This window comes from Populus trichocarpa, chromosome 1 (genome assembly GCF_000002775.5).
Source record: "Populus trichocarpa isolate Nisqually-1 chromosome 1, P.trichocarpa_v4.1, whole genome shotgun sequence".
In the NCBI taxonomy this organism is placed as follows: Eukaryota; Viridiplantae; Streptophyta; class Magnoliopsida; order Malpighiales; family Salicaceae; genus Populus; species Populus trichocarpa.
Window position 1 is genome coordinate 12,238,141 of NC_037285.2, and position 25,179 is coordinate 12,263,319.

At 34.7% G+C, this 25,179-nt stretch overlaps 1 protein-coding gene across 2 annotated transcripts; it reads left to right on the forward strand.

Moving 5' to 3' along the window:
• The first annotated feature begins 2,977 nt into the window (after positions 1–2,977).
• Positions 2,978–24,056, forward strand: LOC18094228 (uncharacterized). Of its 2 annotated transcripts, XM_024585854.2 has the most exons (23): positions 2,978–3,182; positions 4,074–5,095; positions 6,482–6,597; positions 7,140–7,348; positions 8,325–8,444; positions 9,414–9,542; positions 9,649–9,774; positions 10,573–10,628; positions 10,737–10,836; positions 11,648–11,765; positions 11,905–12,114; positions 12,346–12,670; positions 12,919–13,012; positions 13,711–13,819; positions 13,903–14,168; positions 14,278–14,402; positions 14,826–15,060; positions 17,435–17,623; positions 17,711–17,997; positions 18,443–18,650; positions 18,753–18,992; positions 22,409–22,494; positions 23,556–24,056. In XM_024585854.2, the coding sequence occupies exons 2-23, from the start codon at positions 4,239–4,241 to the stop codon at positions 23,713–23,715; spliced, it is 4,365 nt and encodes a 1,454-aa protein (XP_024441622.2). In that variant the 5' UTR covers positions 2,978–3,182; positions 4,074–4,238; the 3' UTR covers positions 23,716–24,056. The 2 variants fall into 2 exon arrangements, with proteins under 2 accessions (XP_024441622.2, XP_052311183.1); XM_052455223.1 differs by lacking the exons at positions 2,978–3,182; positions 4,074–5,095 and adding an exon at positions 5,204–5,787.
• Positions 24,057–25,179: the final 1,123 nt, after the last annotated feature.

Consider the following 25,179-nt stretch of genomic DNA (forward strand, 5'->3'; position numbering starts at 1 on the left):
CAAAACCAATATTACCACAATTAGGTGAGGTTAATTTAATACTTATAAAATCTTAGACTCTTAAAAAAGAATATCTTGATATATTTATTTATTTATTTTCAATTACAAAAACACACATATATAGAACTCAAAAGAACAAATCCATGCACAATTATAAGTTCTAATTGAGTACTAGGGTTATTTTAATGATTTTCTTGTGATTGTCAAACATATTTCAAGTTGGTAGTTGAAATATATATATATATATATATATATATACACACACTTTTCAATTTCAAAAGGTTAGTTTTGATAGTTAAAAATATTTGATCTCCTTATTGTTTTTTTATTTAATTCTTAATATAAATTTCTTAAAAGAAATATTTGTCTAAATACATCATTTTCATATATATAAGATATGTCTTTAAAAATATTCCAAATATAAATCTAATATAAATCAATGCTTTAATTGATTAGAAAATATCATTTAGTATACTAGTTTACATTGCGGATAAAATTTTGTTGAACTTCAAAAAAATCCAAAGATTTTAAGAACTAAAGGTTAAATTAGTAAATTTAAACCCGTGACCAGTATCATTAGATTGAAAGCATTCCATTTAGAAAAACTAAAAAATTAAATTCTTAACCAATTAAATATTGAAGTATGAAATTAGAAAAATAATTTCAATTATACAAAATTATCTAAAATAAAAATAACAATTAAAAGAATGAGGATTAAAATAAAAAAAATAATTTTGATTTTTAATGGAATGGTGAAATTGAAAAGAAAAATCAAATTAACAAAAAGATCCAAAGAAAAAAAAACAATAAAAAAATAATGAAGATCAAAATTAAAATGAAAAATGAAAATTTTTTTTTATTGAAGGGTAAAATTGCAAAAGAAAAATCAATTTAACAAAAGAACAAAAAAAAAAAGAACAATCAAAAGAATAATCAAAAGAATGAGAACTACATTAAAAAAAGCAATATATAAAAAATTGGAATTTAATAATGTAATTGAAAACAAATAAAAAATTTACAAAAAAACTAAAAACAAAAATCAAAAATCAAAAGAATAGAAATCAAAATTAAAATATCAAAATATCAGGGGACAACTCTTAAACTTTACAAAGGCAGTATGATTTTTAAGGAGAGAAGAGTGAAAGTTAATAGGGAAAAACTGTTAACAATGAACTAATTGTACCTCCCTAACCACACACGTCATTTTATAAAAAGAGGACTGAGTGACACATCTAATAACACAATATAAGATGGTTTTTGGTTGGCGAGATGCGTCGCACATGTTAGGCCTACCATTTTTCATTTTATTTTTTTTATTTTCTTTGGGATTTTTTTGCCCTTGAAATTCTTTTTACCATATTCACATATTCTTTAGCTTTAATATGATTCTTAAATACTATTATAGATTTATATTTTATTCTTAATAATATCTTTTTCAATTATTATTGTATGGTATGAAATAATAATATTAATAATAAATTGTTCATGAAAATATGAGTCAAATTATTTTTTTATTTTTAAAATTTTTAAATAAAATTTGAATATGATTTTTTTAGCTTTTAATCACACATAAAATATGAACATGCCATGTAACAATTATAAAACATATTTTTTTTAATAGAAATTTAGTTAAAAATATTGTAGCACTGCGTGGCGTACAAATTAGTTTCTAACTAATCATACTTGCTTTCTAGGAAGAAAATAGTGAGATTAGAAATTGTTACATGTAAATAAAATAAATATCTTTCCTTTTTATGTAGAAATAAATAAGTAAATGTCTTTCACCCAATGACATTGAGCACACTAAGTTCTTTTTTTATCACTATTATTTTATTTTATTTATGTGTGTTTTTTAGGTGAATATTATATAGTTAAATCATAGATTCAATTAAATAATGATGCTAATTTTGATCGGTGATTTTTTAAAGTTAGAGGTGAATATTATATAGCTGAATCAAGGATTGAATTAAATAATGATGCTAATTCTGACTTAGTGATTTCTTAGAGTTAGTATGGGCTTGGTTGCATGGGAAGACTTTCTATTAATTATCGGGGTTATTTTCTTGAAGCAAAAATGGTTATTTTTTAGTATTTGAAAGTTAGTATTTAATATATTTCTTAAAATTTATATATATATATATATATATATATATATATATATTAAATTAGTGCTGAAAGTATATATCTTTTCTTTAATAATGGAACAACCATTTTGAATTTTAAATACTGTAATGTGTTTTTTAAATGTATTTTTATTTAAAAATATATTAAAATAATTTTTTAATTTACTTTCAATTATAATATTAGAACATTAAAATTATATAAAAAATATTAACTTAATATTTTTATATATATAAATATACTTTTAAAATATATTGGATAAGGACGCCTTTATCTTATCATGACCAGAAAAATATGTGGGAAAGTTTTTGACTTTTCAACTTGATAATTTTTTTTTTGGTAACCTGGGATGTCCGGGTCAGCTTACACGCACCACAACTAATCTCCTAATCCACTGAACACCCTGCAAGCTAAGTAGGCAGATAAAACACCGCAGAGGTGACAGACTTGCACACTGAGGCTCGAACCCAGGTGATAGAGGAAAGGAAACCTTGCCTCTACCACTGGGCCACAAGTGCATCCTGATACTTGTTGTTTACAAGGGTAACTTCGCTAATTCAATGTAGAATAAAGGTACATCCGAGATAAAACGCTTACTTTATATTGAAAAAAAAATAAAAATTTATGTAAAAGCAGGTTTAAGTATATGATAACAACTGGTTTTTATTTAAAAATATATTAAAATAATATAATTATTTAAAATTTTAATATTAATATATCAAAATAATTTTAAAATATAATTTTAAAAAAATAAAATAAAAAAACACTGTTTAAAACACATTTACAAACTGCCGATAAACATGAGAGAGTTCAGGCCAGCTACGCATGAACGAAGCTTGGACTCGTAGGCCCCCCTCCTCTCTCTGCTTGTTGAAAAAAAAAGATGAAAAACATCAAATCAATTTAAATAAAAACAAACTCTAATTGGAGTCGTAATCAAAAGCAAAAGAAACAGACAACAGTTTAAAGCAAGAAAAAAGCTAACCATTTACGAAAATAGCGAAGCATCGCTCCTTTAGATTCACTACAATTATCCGCTTCTTTTTCTCTCGCCAAACACGGTACCTCCTCGCTCACACTCACTGAATTGATATTTTAAGTGAGATTTTTGCACAATTTTGGTCCGTTGATGTTTGATTTTTAGTTTTGGAAGTGAGAATTGAAATGGCAGATCGCTGCTGTCGTTTTAGTGTTTAGAAGTAGAATCTTACTTGCTCTGTTTCGAGCCAAGTGAGAAATGCGAGTATTAACTTCATAAGCATGAATGTTTGCTATTAAAACCTGTTTATGTGTGCATAGGATTTTGAAATTGCGATCTGATTTGCTTGAATGAATAAATTGCAGATGATCAGCTTGTTTTTAGTGCTCTTTTGAGTGGAAATTCTGTATTTGAATTTATGAAATGCCATCAGAATTAATTGTGTATAAAAAACATCAAAAGCACATTATGCTTGTCGAATTGCTGTTAAAGGGTGAAATTGACTTGCTGTGCGAAATAGAGAACATTTAGGATGAGAATATTTCTTCCAACAAGAACTAAACGATTAAGCATGCAGCAAATTGTGGCAGTCTAGACAGTTGAAAATTAATGTGGAAAAAAAAATGAAAATATTGTTGTTGATGCTGAAGTGCTACTGATGGAAGATCCGATATTTATGATTTTCAACATGTCAAAAGGATGCTTGGTTTTTTACACTGGAAATATTCTTACATAAAATGAGGAGAAATATTGTTTCATATAACAGTTATTGCGCTTGTTTTTGTGGTCAAATATTGTTTTACATTGGTTTCTTTTCGTGGAAAGTTTATTTGTGAATTGTTCTATTGAAAAACTCAAATCTCACACCTTAGCGTGTTATTTGGAAGTTAAATCCTCTAGGTTAGTTAGATAGACCGCTGATTCCATTTTGTTGTTTTCAAATCTTCTTATAAACTCTTGGTCTACTTGACAGGTTAATATCCATTGCAACCAGGTTGAAGGTGTGGCATTTTTATGAAACGCTTATATCTCCAAAGAGTTGGGAATTAATGACTGCACTACGCATGTGTATGACCACACTGAACCAACTGATATTTAGGAACCTAAGTTTTAAGTGCAGGCAAGACGTACTTGGTTCATGTGGGTGGTAATGTGTCCTTTCCTAATGCAATGGCAACTTTTTTGTTGCATTCTTTTAGGGTTTTTTTGTGCGTCCACCATTTCTTTTGCGCCAGGGCAGTATGAGGGTGGGGGCATTTGGTCAGGAAATGGGTTACATAGTTCTGGATCAGTTTCAAGCAATCACTCTAGAAGTGGCACCTCTAGCTATGTTAAAACATTAAAATTTTCTCTCCCATTAAACAGTTCCGTATCCTGCGAGGAACTAGAAGGAGTGGGATCGCTTAATACCACTTGCGTGGTGAACTCAAATTTGTATTTGAATTCTGATCTTTATATTTATGGAACAGGAAACTTAGAAATAATTCCACATGTTTCAATTGTATGCCCAATAGAAGGATGCATGGTGACGGTTAATATGACTGGAAATGTTAACATTGGTCAACATGCAGCAATCATTGCTGGTTCAGTTGTTTTTTCTGCTGCCAACTTGACCATGGATAGTCACTCTTCTATAAATACAACAGCCTTGGGTGGATCACCGCCGCCTCAAACTAGTGGTACACCAGTTGGGGATGATGGAGGTGGTGGGGGTCACGGTGGGCGAGGTGCTTCCTGTTTGAAAAGGAATAAAACAAGTAATTGGGGTGGTGATGTTTATGCTTGGTCAACCTTGGCTGAGCCATGGAGCTATGGTAGTAAGGGTGGTGGCACATCGTCTCAGAATAAATGTGGAGGGAATGGTGGGGGGCGTGTCAAGCTTCAAGTGAAGGAAATATTATACTTGAATGGATCTGTCGCTGCAGAAGGTGGGGATGGGGGGCTGAATGGGGGAGGTGGGTCTGGTGGAAGCATATTTGTGCATGCTGTGAAGCTGTGAGTATTCACTGTCTGAATAGACTAATCCACGCTTCTTCTTCTTTTTTTTTTTGTTCTGTGGTATGTGGACATGTTTCCTGCTAGTTGGACAAATAGGCATCATTAGTGTGGGTCACTAGCTTTTCATTGTCAATAGGTGCTCTTGCATGAACTCCTTAAATATCTTTGTTGAAGTAAGATCAAGTTTTGAATAGGTTTCTTTATATTCTCTACAAGTTGACAAGCAATGTCTATCAGTAACTACACTGCTTTAGACATGGCAAATCCCAGGCTCCATACTTATTCGGTAACTGAGCAATTCATGTCTAATGTATTCTATGAGTCTCACTGCCTTTGAAGCGTTCTTTGAGTGTGTGAGTATCCCTTTTTATAGTCTATTATGATCAGAACCTGGGAACCCCATTCTTGTACAGCATAGAGAAATTGAAAAGCTCACAATAATCTATCTACTCTTAAAGGTTGATTGGAATTGAATGCTTGGCCTGCCTTCTTTATCATCTCTCTTTTATTGTCTGTTACTTTGCACAAATCTTTAGGAGCCTCCATGGTTTTGCTCCCCAGTCATACACTTTGTTGGCTATAAGCTTTGAAACAAAGAGTGGTGGAGTGTGATCGGAAAGATCCTAGATCTGACATTTCCCATGCATCATTTTTGACTGGATCTTCACTTGCTCTATGCTGTGTAAGAGGTTCATCCTACTTTTAAAACTCACTTAAGCTAGCAAGAAATTCTTTTGTGGAGTATGTTGCCTTCAATGTTGCATAGCTTGCAGCAGTTTTGATTTGGATGTCTAGTTCAGTGACATTTTATCAGAGTGCATCTTCAATCATATTTTGACTTTTCTCATTTTGTGTTGGCTTTACTATGTTTATATCAATTGATAGCCATTTCTTGTCCCCTTAGGTGAAGGCAGTGAATACAATGAAAAGATTCTATAAGCAGCTCAAATTCTGCATCATTTATTCTATTGTACAATTAAATCAGTGTTATTGTCTTAGCTGTGGTTATTATATTTATACTTTTTGGTTGAAGAAATGGAAAGATAGAAAAAATTTTATGCTTCTCGTACTGTTTTCAAATTATTTGACATTTTCTATTCCTTAAGAGGTTTCGGAAGCTGAATGGTGAGATTTTAATACTGGAATTTCCCTTTTTTTTTGGCCGTTTGGGGGGGTTGTATACTGTTGAGATTTATATTTGATACATTGCTTAACATATCAGAATTAGGAAAGAGATTTTCAAAGTAGTATACTGTTGAGATTTATATTTGATACATTGCTTATCATATCAGGATTAGGAAAGAGATTTTCAAATTTTTGTGCTGCTGTTTTTTTTGGTTCATTTGTTTATGCAACTTCTTGCACCGTGTTTTGATTGCACAGGAAGGGATATGGAACTATTAGTGCAGCAGGTGGAAGAGGATGGGGTGGAGGTGGCGGTGGAAGAGTTTCTTTGGATTGTTATAGCATACAGGAAGATGTGAAAGTTACTGTGCATGGTTTGTTCTGATCAAACATCTGTATGTAGTAGTAGAAGCAACTTTAGTTAACTTGTAATATTTCATTCATGTGCAAGAGGCTCCACTTGCTAAATAAATCTTAGTAGTGCACACTGGAAGTTCCTTTTGATGAGATCAATCCATTCACTTACCAGTCTTGAACCCAAAATCTTTGATGGAATTTTTTTTTTTTAATTTCATAAAGAGGTGCAAAGCTGATCTATACATGTGCAATAGGGTACATGTGAAATCAATAAAGTTGGCGTATTACAAGAACATGTTTTCTGTTGGCTATGGGCTGAATTCACCATATTCCATATCTCATTTCCTAACTAGTATTTCTAGTTTCTTATGCAGTCATTAACTTTTTATTTTTTTCCATTTGTTTAATCTTTTGGAAGTCATAAACATGTTTTTCTCCATCTTCATCATGAGCACCAGCTAACATGTTTTCTTACTTACCATCATGTATGGATTTCTTGCAAGAAGATGAAAATTTCCATGATTTCTATTGAGATAATTCTTATGTTTTCTTGTGGCAGGTGGTTTGAGTATTGGCTGTCCTGGGAATGCTGGAGCAGCTGGTACCTTCTTTAATGCAGATTTACTCAGTTTAAGAGTGAGCAATGACTATGTGATGACAGAAACAGAAACCCCTTTGCTTGATTTTCCTACTATGACCCTGTGGTCAAATGTTTTTGTGGAGAATTATGCAAAAGTTTTGGTTCCACTGGTTTGGAGCAGGGTTCAGGTTGTCTAATGGTTTCTCTTCATACATATATGTTACTATTTTGTTGAAGTGGTCGCTTGTTTGTGCTCTCTGCATATGCCAAGAACAAGTTTTAGCACCTATAATTCATATACATTGTCTCCCAAAGCTTACATTTCCTCAAGAACGCATGTGATTTCTCTCAATTGAGCCTGTGTGCTTTTACTCTTAGATATGCTGGTGCTTTGTAGGTCGTTCCTCCTAGTAATTCATGACATGTTTCTTCTTAAACAGATAATATGGAAATGGAAATGCTTTATTAGTTGTCTGCAACCCAATTTCTGACTTGTCACATGTGCTGAGAAATGATGCATTTGTGATGGCGCATTTCCACCTTGACATTACATGCCATCAAATGTTATAATCCACCTTGACATTACTACTTCTGAAATTAATTTTTTATGATTATTCAAGATCATAAATTGGTTTTACATGACACCTACTTAACATATGTTATTTCTGTTGTAGACTGTGAAGGTTGTTAACTGAACTAGCACAGTAGGTTTTCCTTAGAAACCTTGGTTGTTTGAGCCTGTGTCATTTGTGATATTTGAAGCTTGAGTTAATGAAGAAGGTGATTTATATAAATCTGTAATATAATTTTGTTTAGAGAGTGATCTAGGTTCATGAGACATCTTCACCTAGGAAATTTGATGAACTTCTCTCTAGTAGACACTTTCTTCTTGAACTTCAACTGACAAACTTGAATGTATATTTTCCTGTTGGTAGTGGTTGTAAGATTCTTGGACCATTATTCTGCCATAGTCATGGAAGCTGTTGTTTCTACTACTACTTAAGTGGTTATTCTTTGTCTTCCAGTGGAATCTGTGAAGAAACTCGGTCTTCTTTGTCACCACTGTTTTTCATAAAATGCTACTGTTCTTCGCTGCATGATGAATTTCACACATTCTGAAGCCTTAATACTTTTAACATTGTTTCCAACTCCTTGAATGCATAGGTTAGAGGTCAGATTAGTTTATATCGTGGAGGCAGCATTGTCTTTGGATTGTCTGAATTTCCAGTATCAGAATTTGAGCTTGTAGCAGAAGAACTTTTGATGAGCGATTCTATCATAAAGGTATCTTTGTTGAACAATATTCATGTTTCATTTCTGTATAGCCTGAATCAATATGCACGTGTCTATCTTGAAATCATTCATAATGTTATACAAAACCTTTAATGGGGAAAAATCCAACTTAAGTTACACAAACAGATATACACATGCATAATGCATATGTAGATAACATATCTGTAAAATACTAAGATTAATATTTAGATTTTTACTAGAAAGAGAAATGAGGTGTAGAAGGAACTGGTTTCTGGTTTGGTTGTTTTTCTTTCTTCCAAACACATCCCTCTTCCAATTTCTTGAAAGATGCATGTGTTGTGAGGACTGGAATGAGGGAAGGTTTAGAGGAAGGAGCATCACCCCCTCCCAGTCACTGAGAAAAACAAGTACCGAAGCCATGTTGCAATTTGCACTGGATAGATTATCAATAAAGTGAAGAAAGAATGAGATTTAATTTTGCAAGGGCTTTAATGAGTGCCAGTTCAGCTTACATCCTATTCATACCATTGATGTTTGAACATGGGACCGGGGAGCTTTTTTGTGTTACTTTGGAGGATGTCTTGTGCTATCGTATTCCCGACCTTTTTCAATGAACTTATCTCATCAAAACAAAATATCATCACATTGTACATAGTAATTTCTCTAATTAATTGAAAAAAGGTTTAAGTCCGGCCAGCTTATTTCTACTGGTTTATTGCAGTCATATTTACTAGATATTTTCATTAAGAATAAATAAGAGTGAATGCAAGTAATAGAAAAAGGTATCTCCTTGATGGAAAAAGGAGAAAAAAAGAAAAGAAATCGAATTTAAAAGGTTTTCAAATTCCTTTATATGCCAGTTTTTGCAGCCATATTTAGCATATTTTGAAGTCTTTTTTCTTTTCAGATTTTTTTGAGTTTCATTGCTTCAAACATTGCATAGATATATCCTGTATTCTCTATTTGAGGAGCTAAAACTTTCCACTCTCAAAAATGAAGGTTTTTGGTGCATTTAGAGTTGCTATCAAAATGCTACTCATGTGGAATTCCAAAATTGAAATAGATGGAGGTGGAAATACTGTTGTTACTGCTTCTGTCCTTGAAGTCAGGAATCTGATTGTTCTAAGGGTACGCTGGTTTTAACCTCATTTTAAAAGCTTAACACTTGCTTTAAACATACATCATGTTTGTCTTCAACCAAAAATCTGAGGCTGCTATTTGCTTGTGTTTGCAGGCAGGCTCTGTCCTCGGCTCAAATGCAAATTTGGGGTTATATGGTCAGGGACTACTAAAGTTGACAGGTCATGGTGATACAATTCGAGGCCAGCGACTTTCCCTGTCTCTTTTCTATAACATAACTGTAAGCCATTAGCGTACGGATATGTTTCATCCTTCGTTATTTATAGTGTTGTGTTTTATTTAAAATCTATTGTAACCTTGTACCTTGTTGAAACTCCAAGTGCTTCAAAAGATTAATGGCTTGTTCTTAGCATGTAATGAGCCTAATACAGCAGTCATGCGACACACAGATTTGTATACTCTATAACACAGATTTGTAAACTCTAAAACATGGATTTGGAAACAGTATAATGTTCTAAGGGATGGTTGCAAGGAATCATTCAGGCAGCTGATATTTCACTCCAAGAAGTATGTTAGGACAAACATTCAAGGTTGATAAAAAGATGTGTGTGGTTTGGATCTGGGTTACTATGCAAACAAGTCATAATGAAAACTGTGATGATACAATGGAGGGCATAAAAACACTATCCTCTCCAACCAACTCTTTCTTCTTCATCTTTTTCTGTAATTTTGTTAGAAGCTGAAATTCCATTACAGTGTTGAATTAAAAAATGGCATGAAAGTGTCATCTATTCTATTTGCTTCTGCACTCTATCCTTGTTTGAATTAGACTATAATCATGTGTGAATTCCTTTTATCCTTGGATCTTATTCACTAGAAATTATGGGTACTGGGTGACATTTCTTGATGATGTCTGAAAACAGTTTTAATCTCATAATCACATCATTTGTTTTTCCAGATATGAGTGGTAATTTCTTTAAGATTTGTGTGATTATTCTGTTATTGCTAATGCCCATTATGGCATAAGGTCTTGGAGTACATTTGGCAATAACTGCTAGTGACTCCATGCCAAATACAGGTTGGACCTGGTTCTTTACTTCAAGCTCCGTTGGATGATGATGCTAGCAGAAGTGTGTGAGTATGAACTTCTATTTTAAGTATTGGGATATGCTGTATTAATACAATTAAAGCTTCATAATATTTCCCTTATCGTTACCTTTTTTTATGTTGTTGTTGCTGCAGGGTTACAAAATCCCTTTGTGAGAGTCATACATGCCCAATAGATTTGATAACTCCCCCAGATGATTGCCATGTTAATTACACGCTGTCGTTTTCACTTCAAGTAAGAGTTGAATTTAAAGTATGAATATTTCATATACTAGTTATTGTCTGTGTTCCCAGGCAGATAGAAAATGACTCTTCGTGTGGGGCTAATCTTGTTCATGTTCAAGCATGTATAGCACTAAGGAATTAAAGGAACAGAATAGAGAAGTTGAGAATATTGAAATATTACTCCAAAGCACCATTCATAGAACCTAAAATATTATCTCATCATTTTCCTGCAACATCATCTTAAGTTTGCAACTTGCAGTTTTGTGGAGTCATCCAAGTATATTTTAATGTTTCAACACGAAGACCAGCTAGAAATCTCATGAAACATCATATTTGTGCTACTATTATAGATAAATTGAGCAGCTTTGGCTACCATCTGTTTTTTATGCTTTCAGGGTAGAAATGATTTGTACTGCCACAATATTAGCTAAAGCACTGCCATTCTTTCATTAACCATCTTTATATTCCTTGTTTCGGCATGAATTGAAGCATGTGTTCATGGCACGTGTTCCACAGTATCTTCAGCATGTCATTCTTGGAATTTTTGTAGTTTTAGGGACTCAAAATTTTCTTTGATGTCTGAACAGCTAATGCCATTATAATCCGCACACTTTGGTTTTTTTACCAGTTTAGACTTCTTCAAGCAGTTTGTGCTCCAAGTTTGTCATTTTTGTTTTGATGTCGAAGTGTTTGTCGGTCCTTTTTCTGTGCAGTCTTTTAATTTGGAATTATTTAATGGCTTCAACTCTTCTTCTGATGTATCAGCTCCTGTTTCTATTGGTGTTTACTTGTGGAATCTTTAAATTTTAAATATTTGGCAGATTTGTCGTGTTGAAGGCCTCCTTGTAAATGGCATTATAAAGGGGAGTATTATCCACATCCACAGGGCAAGAACTATCATTATTGATACTGATGGCTTGATTACTGCATCGGAGTTAGGTAGAGAGTCTAATAGTATTATTGTATTTCTTTTATGGCTGATGGGCGATCGTTGTTCTAATTGAACTGCTCTTTTTAGAGAGTATCCCCAGCATCCAGTTGTATGTTTTTAATTCTAATCCGCAGAGCTCGTCTTCAGGTTGCAATGATGGTATTGGAAAAGGGAACTATTCCAAAGGAGCTGGTAGTGGTGCTGGGCATGGGGGAAGAGGGGGCTCAGGTTGTTTTAACGGGATCGTGAGTAATGGCGGTAATAAATACGGTAATGCTGATCTTCCTTGTGAATTGGGAAGCGGAACCCAAGGTCCCAATCAGTCCTATGGAAATGTTATTGGAGGGGGAATGATTGGTAATATTTTCATAAATCACAAGTTTAACAACAAAATTTTCATTTTCACGTTATGTTACTATTTATGTTTACATATTCACCTGTGATGCTTGAATATTTCTGAACAGTATTTTACATATCTGCAAATATTTGTGATTTTTTTCCGTGTGCTTTGAGTTTCTCCACTTAACAGCATACTGTTTGACATCAATCCCAGATCATGCTTCCTAACTTGTGCTTCATGTTTGCCAGTGATGGGCTCCATCCAGTGGCCACTGTTAAGGCTCAATCTTTATGGATCTTTGATGGTAGATGGTCAAAGCTTTGATAAAGCGTCAGTAAATAGTAATGCTTCTTTGATTGGTGGACTTGGTGGAGCTTCTGGAGGGACGGTTCTTCTTTTCCTGCAGGAGCTTATGCTTGCAGAAAAATCATCTCTATCTGTTCGCGGGGGCAATGGCAGCCCTCTTGGTGGCGGGGGAGGTGGGGGTGGAAGAGTTCATTTTCATTGGTATAAGATAGACACCGGGGATGAATATGTTCCAGTTGCAAGTATAAGTGGTTCAATTAACAACAGGTATGCTTCACCGAGAGAGGAGGCATGTTATGTGATATGAGAGCTCACGCATGCACGCGCACACACGCGCACTATGTGGACTTTTCATCAAGGCTGGACATTCTAAAATGCTTCACTTTTGCCTTTTCTCTCTTCTCATGCCACATGTATTAGACTAGTTATATCATAACTAAGCTATTTTGTAATAATGGAATACATCATTTGGAGATGCATATGAAATATAAGAAGTTTACTTCATGATATCACAGTGGAGGAGCTGGAGAAAATGGTGGTCTTTTTGGGGAGGAAGGCACCGTCACTGGGAAAAAGTGCCCAAAGGGCCTCTATGGTACATTTTGCAAGGTACCTTTTGTTCTTACACTGCCCTCATGTGGTTGTTGGTTGCTTCATTCTTGAAGTTAATGTAGTCTGGGCAGTTTATAGGCAAGGGTAGGTCAGCAATTTATTCATTTCCTGCATATTTTAAGCAGATTTTGATAATTTAGTCTTCTAGCAGCACTAGGTTTTCTTTAGCTTTTAATCTTTTAAGATGTTTTTCTTCATGCTATTTGGAATTCCTAATCCCAGGACAAGGAAGAGCCAAATAATGTCCATAAACTTGGTTGTAATCCATGCTTTGATCGTTTGATTATTATGCTAAAGTAATTTCTTAACCTAAAATGGTTGACATATAAATAATTAAATATGCAAAAATATTAACATAGTGGAAAAAATGGGCTAGGTAGATTGTGGATATATGAGATTTTTTTTGAGAACTTTATGTATTGAGCACAGATTGCAACGGATGTACTTTGAAGTTCATTTTTCAATTCCCAAAAACTTCCTAGTCTAATCAGCAACTTCGGAAAACATAGATGGGAATTCTTGGTCACAGGATTACATTTCACTCTATCCAATTGTAATTTGCATTTTTGCAAGATAGTATTTGTATTTCTTAAATGATAAACACACACCCACACCCACACCTGCCCACCCACCCACCCACACATAGTGTTTGCTTGACTCGTCTCCTATAATTAAATGACACACCTTATCTACAGGAATGCCCTCTTGGTACTTTCAAAGATGTTGATGGCTCTGATGAAAGTCTTTGCATTCCTTGCTCTCTTGATCTTCTTCCTAATCGTGCAAATTTCATACATGTACGAGGTATTTCTGATTGACATTACTCTCTCTATCTCTACCCTTTTTAACTGATGTGATCTGATATTTAAGTCACTGGTCCACTGCAGGGGGGGTTAGTCAGCCATCTTGTCCCTATAAATGCATATCTGACAAGTACAGGATGCCAAATTGCTACACTCCTCTTGAGGAGCTGGTGTATACATTTGGAGGCCCTTGGCCTTTTGCCCTCATCCTGTCTGTCCTTTTGGTGCTTCTAGCTCTATTGTTGAGTACAGCGAGAATCAAATTAGTAGGATCAGGTAAATGTTATGATGCAAGTTCAGTTGAGCACCAGAGTCATCACCACTTTCCACATCTACTTTCCCTATCAGAGGTACTTTGATAGCAAACTGCCTTCAAATATATATGCTGCAGCTATAAATGGGTCAAGATACAATACAGCACTTTGACAATTTCACATTTGATTGTATTTTTAAACCTAGGTGCGAGGAACTAGAGCTGAAGAAAGTCAGAGCCATGTCTATAGAATGTACTTTATGGGCCCCAATACTTTTAGGGAACCCTGGCATCTTCCATACTTTCTCCCCAATGCAATTATTGAGATTGTGTAAGTAAACTGGATTTTCAATGACACCAAAGGATATAATTGAATATTTTTTTAATTTAATGTTTGGGGTTAATTTTTTATTCCTCAAATAATATTCGTTGATTACCTTCTATTTTTTCAATCAAAATTCTTGACCCCAGTAGACTCAATCCACTTCTTGATGCTGACAAGATATAGTAAACTGTGAAGCTTTTCTTATCCTGTGCTTGTTTTTCCATTTCTGTCCTGTATAATTTTATTCCATTGAACTTATTCTTGCTCTAAGACATGCTCCTTTGTGAACTGTTCCAATACATACCTGGACACACTTTGCTAGCCCTGGAAGTGAAAGCACAGATTGTATGAGCCTCCACTGTTTCCATCTTATTCTATATTTATTAATTATTATTTATAAAGGGAAAACCTTTTTTGATCTGCATGCAGGTATGAAGATGCTTTTAACAGGTTTATTGATGATATAAATTCTGTTGCCGCATATGATTGGTGGGAAGGGTCGGTCCACAGCATACTTTCCGTGCTTGCCTATCCTTGCGCATGGTCCTGGAAACAGTGGCGGCAGAGAAATAAAATTCATCGACTTCAGGAATATGTTAAGTCTGAATATGACCACTTGTGTCTTCGCTCTTGTCGATCTCGAGCCCTGTACAAGGGGATGAAGGTTTGACTTGTTTTCTTAACTTTTCAGTTGTTTCATTTACAGAACTTCACTTTTTTTAAGGTGTCAATACTTCAAGCTAACAGTGACAGTAACTTCTTGTTTCTGACATGATACTAGCACCCACCCCCTTAACTTTATTACTGTCTTGATGGTGGTTGGAACTTGGAAATCTCCAAGAAATGTTCATGCATGCAATGATGTTTTTCTTATCTTTTGAAGCTCACAATGTATTCAACAAAATAAATAAATGTATTTAGGAGCAAATGTTGTGTTCCAACACTCATAAAGAAATGTTCACGCATGATAAATGTGTTGGAATTAATTTTGAAGTCTAAATTGAAAGTGTCATTTTTAGTTCTTCTAGGTGCATTTATTAATGATGTGGTTGTCATTAAGTGTCTAGAATTATCCTTAAACTGTATAAATACATGTATTGAAAGAATAGTAATCTAGGTCCATACCTTCTCCCCTAATTTTTTCTAACATGGTATCATATTTAGTTTGGTCTGATATAGCATTTAAGGGATTATAGCATGTGTAGAAGAGAGAAATCTCGAGTGAGTGGATGAACAATCAACATCCAAAAAAGAAAAAAATAATTTAGGTGCAAGATGATAGAGTCCAACAAGAAAATTAGGACCTTGCATTAAGAGAATGATATCAGAAGTCAAGAGATGCTAAGTGCAAGCAGATAAGTCCATGTGCAAGAGATGATGTAGTACAATAAGAATCACACATGAAGAAAAGAAAAGAGCTCTTAAAAAAAAAGGGATATGGCCAAAGAGCCATGTCGAAGAATGCGACAGCAACCACCAGACAAGAAAAATAGCTTAGAAGAGTTATGTTCAAGTAAATATTGTTGCTAAAGAAAAGAAGATTAAAGAGATGACAATGAGATGCCTTTAGCTAGTCATGATGATAAAGAATGACGAAAACAAAGATCCAAGAACTTCAGGGATGAATGCCAAGGGAAATGGTTAAAGAAGAAGAAACTATTTTGCAATTTGCAAGCTTCCCTAACATATTTGCAGGTTTCATAGGATTTTCAAAATTAGGGAAGTGTTGGAATTAATTTTGAAGTTTAAATTCAAAGTTTCCTTTTAACTATTAATGATGTGGTTATCTGATCAAGTATCCAAAATTATCATACTAGTATAAATACATGTATTGAAAGAGTTGTAATTTAAGTCAAGTCCATAGAGATTTCCTCTCATTTGAGAATAACATAATATAAGTAAGAGTTTATTCCTACCTTCTCTCCTAATTTTTTTATAACAAACTGTTGCTAGCCCTAACCCATGAGCAATTGCTCTGTTGTGTCAGCCCGTTTTAAATTTTTTTTTATGATATTTTATCAGCTATTGGTTATTTTTTCTAATTAAATGGAAGGAAATAAATATAAAAATTACAAGTAACCTAACTACATCATATATTATTGACATTATATGTGCATCTAGGTTACTAATGGTTAAATAACTCAAGAATTGTGAGCTAATAAAAAAATTTAAACAAATAAGCTGTACATTTGTCTCTAATTGCATGGAAATAAGTGGATTATGTTTTGATAAGTATGTTATTATGCTGTAGCATGGCCAATTTGGGTCGATCATGCTAGTCGCATGCTGTACCAGCACAAGCCCATCATGGTTTGTGTCATGCTGGTTCGTGTGCTATAAAACCTTAGCCTAGCCCAAGCAATTTGTTGATGTGCCATGCTCTTACTATCCACTGGCTGGTCTGCCCATTCTACACCTTTACAAATTTGAGTCATCCTGCACCTTTACAAATTAGGATGTTAAATATTGGTTCTTTTGTTGTGGCTAATCCGCACAAACATCAACATCCCCTGAACTATAGGTCGTTTTGATTGACACTCCCTGAGTTATTTTTGTTTTGATTTCAACCCCAAAACTATAGGGTGTTTTTATTGACACCCCTTCCATTAAATTCCTTCTATTTTTCCATTAACTAGCATGTGAGTTGCACACTTTTCGTAGTAAAATATCAAAATATCATAGATAATTGGTCAAAAACACTAAAAAAATTAACATTTGCTAATCTTGTGATAAAAACATTATTTACAATATAATAAGGTTATCATTAAGAAATTAACCCTTGATAGTTTTATGACTTTTTGGTGACTTGCATGTGATATTTAATGGCTAAATTGGACGGAATATACCAGAAGGGGTGTCAATTAGAACAAAATTAATACAGGGATGTCAATCAAAATGGCCTATAGTTCAAGGAGTGCTTGTACAGTTTAGTTTTTTGCTGAATTTTCTTTTCAAACAGTTTCTATTTGCATTTTCTTTTTAAGTTGAAGAGTATCTATTTTTTCATTTTGTCTTTACATGAGTGGCAACTGATGCAGGTTGGAGCGACACCAGACTTAATGGTTGCTTACATTGACTTTTTCCTTGGTGGTGACGAGAAGCGTTTAGATATAGTGTCTATAATACAAAAGAGATTTCCCATGTGCATAATATTTGGAGGTGATGGGAGCTATATGTCACCTTATAATCTACATAGTGACACATTATTGACCAATCTTCTTGGTCAGGTATGACTTTTGACATAAATTAAGATTTTAAGTATCATGTTATCCTTCTCCAATGTTCTTCTGACATGCAGAAATACATCATTGCAGCATGTCCCAGCAACCGTCTGGAATCATTTGGTGGCTGGTTTAAATGCCCAATTGAGGATTGTGAGGCATGGATCTATCCGCTCTGCTCTACTTCCTGTCATTGATTGGATATGCAGTCATGGAAACCCCCAGCTTGAGTTCCATGGAGTTAAGATGGAGCTGGGATGGTTCCAAGCAACTGCTTCTGGTTACTATCAGTTAGGTGTCTTAGTAATGGTTGGTGATTATTCTCTCCATTCTATTCACCAGTCTGACTGGGTAGATAAAGGCAATGGTGAACCAACAAGGTAATTTTGAGAGTTATAATCTATAATGTGCTAGTGTCATGTTCTAATCTAAGTTAGACCTGTTGGGAAGTGGCAGAGACAGACAACAGGTGATAGAATAATATTGATTGGTAAGTTGTAAAATGGTCATATTTCATTAGTTCTCTTGAACCATTTTATTTAATGTCTTTAACTGGAGAGAGAATAGGAATATGCTTTTAGATGGAGAAGAAATTGTGTTTGTAAGACAAAATCTTGTATCCAAAGCAACTTGCACAATATAGTGCTTTTATGGAGTGATCCAAACATCTTGTTGCAATGACTTTTCATTGTTCAAATAGCATGGAAAAATGTGGTAGTAATGATACATGAACCAAATAGCTTTTTTTCTTGCTTCTTGAGTCATCATATGTTAGTAGCCTGAAATATTATCATCTTATAGAGTCGGCCATCATTCAAATTACAGGAACAGTGCCTCATGTGCAAGCAGAAGTCTTAAGCAGCTGCAGCAAGAGCGGCCATACTTGAGTCAATCTTTATCTCGCAAAAGGATGACTGGGGGAATTAATGGAGGTCTTCTGAATGAAGCTACCTTGAAATCTCTGGATTTTAAAAGGGACTTTCTCTCTCCGCTCTCTCTCTTATTGCATAACACTAGGCCTGTTGGCCGTCAGGTACTGGATGGCTATACATTTAGCACCTCTCACTTCCTTTTTTTTAGCACCTCTCTCTTGCTTTTTTTTTTTACCGAATTCTTTTACTTTTTGTTGTTTCAGGATGCTCTTCAGCTTTTCATTACTATCATGCTTTTGGCAGATCTTTCTGTCACACTTCTCACATTGCTTCAGTTCTATTGGATCTCTCTTGGTGCTTTCCTTGCTGTTCTGCTTGTTCTTCCTCTATCCTTGCTTTCTCCATTCCCTGCAGGCTTGAATGCCTTATTCAGCAGAGAACCTAGAAGAGCCTCACATGCTCGTGTATATGCATTATGGAATGCAACCTCCCTGTCTAACATTGTAAGTGTAGAATTGTTAAAGTATGAAAATGATATTTCTCTTATTCTTGATGCATGAGTACAGTATGTATATATACAGGTCTAGGATTAATCTAAATCCCTAGAATCAAGCTATAATTGAATGCATATAAATCAGCCCTGCAATCAGCCCTATAACTGACAGCCCTATAGTTGACTTACTCTATTTAGAACAATAATCAATCCTATAATTGATTTACTATATTTACAACACTCCCCCTCAAGCTGGAGCATATATGTTAATCATTGCCCAGCTTGTTACAGATATATTCAATCCTAGGACCACTCAAAGCTTTAGTGAAGATATCACCCCAACTGCTCTGTAGTTTTGACATGACTAGTAGAGATCAAATTTTGCTGAATTTTCTCACGGATTAAGTGACAATCAATTTCAATATGCTTAGTCCTTTCATGAAAAACTGGATTTGATGCAATGTGAAGAGCAGCTTGATTGTCACACCATAACTTCATAGGTAGTGAACTACCAAGACCAATCTCATTGAGCAATTGTTGTATCCATATAAGTTCACACGTGGATTGTGCCATGGCTCTATATTCTGATTCAGCACTGGAACGAGAGACTACATTTTGCTTCTTACTTTTCCATGACACCAAGTTTCCCCCAACAAAAACACAATAACCTGTAGTAGATCTTAATTTTAGAACCTGCCCAATCTGCATCTGAGAAACATTCAATATGAGTATGACCATGATTTCTATACCATATACCATGCCCTGGAGCTCCTTTAAGATAACACAAAATCTGTTCCAAGGCTGCCCAATGGGTGGTTCGTGGGGAAGCCATGAACTGGCTCACAATGCTAACAGGATATGCAATGTCAGGACGAGTCACCGTTAGATAATTTAACTTGCCAACTAATCGACGATACATCTCAGGATCTACAAACGGCTCACCATCTTCTGTTGTAAGTTGTGTGTTGGTGACCATTGGTGCACTACAAGGTTTGGCACCCAACTTTCCAGTTTCTGTCAAAAGATCAAGAATATACTTTCTTTGAGATAGAAAGATACCCTTCTTACACTTTGTAACTTCAATACCTAAAAAATACCTTAGCATCCCCAAATCTTTAGTTTGGAATTTTGCTTGAAGAAAAGACTTAAGAGCTGAGATGCCTTTACTGTCACTACCAGTGATAACAATATCGTCAACATACACAACCAACAAGATAAGGCCAACTTTAGATTGTTGGTAGAATACCGAATGATCACACTTACTCTTCTTCATACCAAATTCTTGAATAACCTCACTGAATCGCCCAAACCAAGCACGTGGACTTGTTTTAGCCCATACAAGGACTTTCGAAGTCGACAAACCTTACTAGACTCCCCCTGAGCAACAAACCCAGGTGGTTGCTCCATATACACTTCTTCCTTCAGATCACCGTGAAGAAATGCATTCTTGATATCTAACTGGTGTAAAGGCCAATCATTAGTAGCAGCAATAGACATAAATAAACGAACAGATGCAAGTTTAGCCACTGGAGAGAAGGTATCAGAATAATCTACTCCATATGTTTGAGCATATCCTTTGGCAACAAGACGGGATTTAAGACGAGCCACAGACCCATCAGGATTGACCTTGACAACATACACCCATTTACAACCAATAGTTTGTTTTCTTGCTGGTAAGTCTACGAGTTCCCAAGTGCCATTATCGTCTAAAGCTCTCATCTCTTCTTCCATAGCAGCTCGCCAACCAGGATGAGACAAAGCCTCAACTAAAGTTTTGGGAACAAATACAGAGTCTAAAGAAGCAATAAAGCAACGCAAAGAAGGAGACAAATGTATATAAGAAGCAAACGATGAGATAGGATGAGTACATTGTCTTTTACCTTTACGAACAGCAATAGGAAGATCGAGACTAGGATCTGTAGACGTAGGAGCTGGTGGAGGACGTGAGTTGTCTGGTGGAGGACGTCGAGAATACACTTGGGTGATGACTGGTTTTATGGGAACTGGGTCATTTGAGGAAGCATGGTTAATAGTAGTGATCATATTATACACTAGAATATCATCATTCTCCCCCTCACAATTATAAATTTTCGACATGGGAAAGAATGGAGTGGTTTCAAAAAATGAAATATCAGAAGACACCAAATAACGACCCAACTCAGGAGAGTAACATCGATACCCTTTCTGTAGACGAGAATACCCTAAAAAGACACTTCAGAGACTTAGGATCTAGTTTAGACATGTCAGGCCGAACATCACGAATAAAACAAGTACAACCAAAAATGCGTGGTTCAACTGGAAATAAGGAATGAGAAGGAAACAAAATAGAATGAGGAGTAGCACCAGCCAAAACAGATGAGGGCATACGATTAATTAAAAAACAAGCAGTCGAAACTGCATCTGCCCAAAACTGTTTAGGGACATTCATTTGAAAAAGGAGGGCTCTAGCAACTTCTAGTAAATGTCTATTTTTACGTTCTGCAACACCATTTTGAGGTGGGGTGTCAACACATGAAGACTGATGAAGAATTCCATTTTGTGACATATAGGAATTGAAAGGCTTGGAAAAATACTCTTTTGCATTATCACTTCGTAAAATGCGCACAGAAACATTAAATTGAGTTTTTATTTCAGCACAAAAGGCACTAAATATAGAGAGTAATTCTAACCTGTTTCTCATTAAATATAACCAAGTGACACGAGAATAGTCATCAATAAAAGTGACAAAATATCGAAATCCAGACTTAGAAAGTACTGGACAAGGACCCCAAACATCAGAATGTATTAACTCAAAGGGGGACGCAGCCCGTTTATTAACTCTTGGTACATATGAAGAGCGATGATGTTTGGCAAATTGACAAGACTCACAATTTAAATGAGATAACTTTTGGAAATGAGGAAACAATTTTTTTAAAATGGGTAACGAAGGATGCCCTAACCGATAGTGAAGTTGGAGAGGTGTCATAGTACTGGAACAAGCAACAAGTTTTGGCACTTTCGGATTTGGTATTTTTGGGATAGTAGTTTCAAGCACATAAAGACCACCAGATTCACGTCCTCTACCAATAATCTTCCCCGTCATAAGATCATGAAATAAACAAAGGTCAGAGTTTTTTTTTTTGTTTGGCAAGGTATACTAAAAGTGCTGTACTTTTCTCCCGAACTACTTGCTAATCACTATTTGCAATTACAAAGCTTCTTAAGAGCTTTGGCTTTCCAAACAAGTTCTCTTTTTAGCCTAGTTTACCTTCATTGATACAGTTTTTTAAGGCCACAAATTTTGGCAGAAACCTCCCATCCCTTAATGCATACAACTTAAATTGTAGACTCAGGGCAACAAAAACTCAACACCCTTCATGAATCTTACTTGAGTTACTCTCTTTTAGTTGACTTAATAAACTATAACCCTTTTGTTGCTTTCTGCAGGCTGTAGCTTTCACTTGTGGTATTTTTCATTATGGATTTTCTTCTCTCCGACCACCTGATGAGGAAAACACATGGAACATTAGAAGGTGAGGTTTTATATCTAATCTGTCCTTAAACAAATGATTGGACTGTAAGATGAAAAATAACAACTGTCAAATAATGCGCAGTAATACACTGCATGTCAACGCAATATATTGCACTTGTGCCAGTCTCTAATAATTCATTTTCTCAATATGAAGTTCAATGACAACTATATAGTTAATAGTACTTCTAAGTTCAATTCATGTTTTTTGTGCACCAAGGGATTCTGATTTGTTAATTAGTCTTTCACCCTTACACAGCATATGTGATATATGTAATATGCATACCCCTCTTAGTAAGTTTTACTGTAGATTACTGAAAGTTTTCCTGTCTTGTTAAATGGTTGTATTGGATTAAAGGTGTAAATTAACTGGTTTCATTTGTTGAGCCTTTTTCTTCATTGCTTGCCTAGATATTAGTTTCGTGTTTTGATGTTTCATAGACATATTAAATGATAGAAATTATGTACTTGTTGCATTTGGAATTTTTAATAATCTGCCACTTAGTTTCTCTATTTGTTGGATTCGAAGAAAGGCCACACAAAGATCAGATTGGTTGACATTTATCCCTGATTGGCCCTTGCAGAAAGAAAATTGCATCAGTTGTGCTCAAAACCCAATGACAGCCACATTTATATTTTATTCAAATTCTTCTAGTTCCTGTTCTCTGAACTCTGTGAAAAGACTCTGTAGGTGGTTTTCTTTGCTTATGTTTTAGATGTTGAATGGAGACAACAGATGTGAGATATAGTAAAATTAGTCAGAATCATATGACTTGATCTGTTAACTTAGTCGCGGATATGTCTGAAAGGTGATTTAATCTATTAACTTAGGCCAAAGAGATTAATTCATCCTATGCTGTATTGCCTTCAACACAGTAATTTTCCAGGAACTTTGGCCTGGCTCTTGCACCGCTAATGATCACAGTAGCAACTACTGTGATCATTAGCCAGCTGGTTGGAATTCTGGTTAATTTAGCTTCATTCTTTATTTTTGTTTGTTTGAGATTTTTTTGGTGTTATGTTTTATCAAGTATCTGAAAAAGCTTTGGTCATGTTTGCTGACAGGGAGGACAATAAATGGTGGCTGTTGTCAACTATCCTTCTGCTGTTCAAGTCAGTACAAGCTCGTTTAGTAGATTGGCACATTGCTAATCTAGAAATCCAAGACATTTCTTTGTTCTGCCCAGATCCAGATGCCTTTTGGGCTCACGAATCTAGTTCATGAATTCAAAGAAACTGATGCGTCTGGAAAGAATTATATATCCTGGTTTCTCTGTCTTGTTGACAGGGTCAGGGGAAGAGGCTTCACCTTTTGCATCAGGCTGTTTCCTCAGGTGAGACTGCTTTGCCGTGTAAATTTGTTCAAAGTAGTGTAAAGCATTGGTTATAGGTGTGCAGTTTTCCTTCTTTGTAACTATAATGCCACAGGAATTACTGGAGGAAAAAAAATGCTGTGAGCAAGATAGGATCAGTTCGTTCAGTATGTTTTTTAGTTCGTTGTAGAAACCACACACTAGATTAAAGATAGTTTACTGTAAGATAAATCATTTTTGGTGTTCCATGCTAGCCCTTCTCTCTCTTTCCAAGCCTACTACACTAGGTTCAGATTATTTTTTGTAAGATAAATCGTTTTTGGTGGTGTGGCCTTCCATCTCTTTCGAAGCCACAGCGATGGTAGATGAAGATGCTGCATGTTACACAATTGCAGAGTCTTGGTTATGTGATGAGGCATACCTCTTGGGTACAGCTTCGAACTGGTTATAATCTCCTAGTAAATACGTTTATAGTACTCATTCAAATAGATCTACTAGTTCAAAATGTCATGGCAACAACCAGGTGAATTTCTGATGGTTTTTTTTTTTTTTTAGTAGCCCTCCGAAAGCATGAATCTTTAGCTGTTGATTGATTCATTTGGATTCATGCTAGACCTAATGACCAGCCAGTGAAATCATTTTAATGTTAGGATTAGTTTTCAATCAAAATAAGTAATACGGTAATTTATCTTCTTCTTCTTCTTCTTCTTCTTCTTTAAACAAAATTTTGTTCAAAATGATTTTTGAGGTTTGTTGGTTCATAATTTGTGTCCCAAAAAAACTCCGATCTCACCACACTATTAGAGATGAACTCTAAACAGTTTGTTGCTAGATCATTGACTGCAGGTCGAGTCGGATTGGATTTTTTTTTTTTATGTAATAAAAAATATTGAGGTGTTAATGTGTTTTTTAAAAGTTTTTTTTAACTATACAAGAATTGATTTAATATGTCATGTCAACTTGATAGTTTGAAAAACAACTTGAATAATCGATAAAAATATAATTTGACTAAAAAAAATTAAAATAATTTTTTTAAAATGTTGAAATTACAACTAGATTGATTTGGATTAAATTAGATTAACTTGTTAAATCCATTACTCAGGTCATGAGATTTTGGTATCAAAGTAATTAAAAATAAATAAATATTAAATTTAATTCTCAATCAATACCGAAGAATAAAATTTAAAATAAAATTGAACTAAAAAAAAAGTTGAGTTAACCTTCTAAACCTGAATTTTGAAATCAGATAACTTTATAAAGAGCAAATCTGAAACTTAATTCTCAATCAAATATCCAATGTTGAAAGATGAAATTAAAAAAAATAGTTAAAAAAAATTAAAAAAACTACCCGAGTTAATTGATCAAACCCGTGATAT

Coding starts and splice junctions, on each gene's coding strand:
- LOC18094228 (XM_024585854.2), top strand. CDS start 4,239: ATGTGGGTGGTAATGTGTCCTTTCCTAATGCAATGGCAACTTTTTTGT. Junction 14,169..14,277: donor ATCTACTTTCCCTATCAGAG/GTACTTTGATAG, acceptor TTTTAAACCTAG/GTGCGAGGAACTAGAGCTGA. Junction 18,993..22,408: donor CAACCTCCCTGTCTAACATT/GTAAGTGTAGAA, acceptor TGCTTTCTGCAG/GCTGTAGCTTTCACTTGTGG.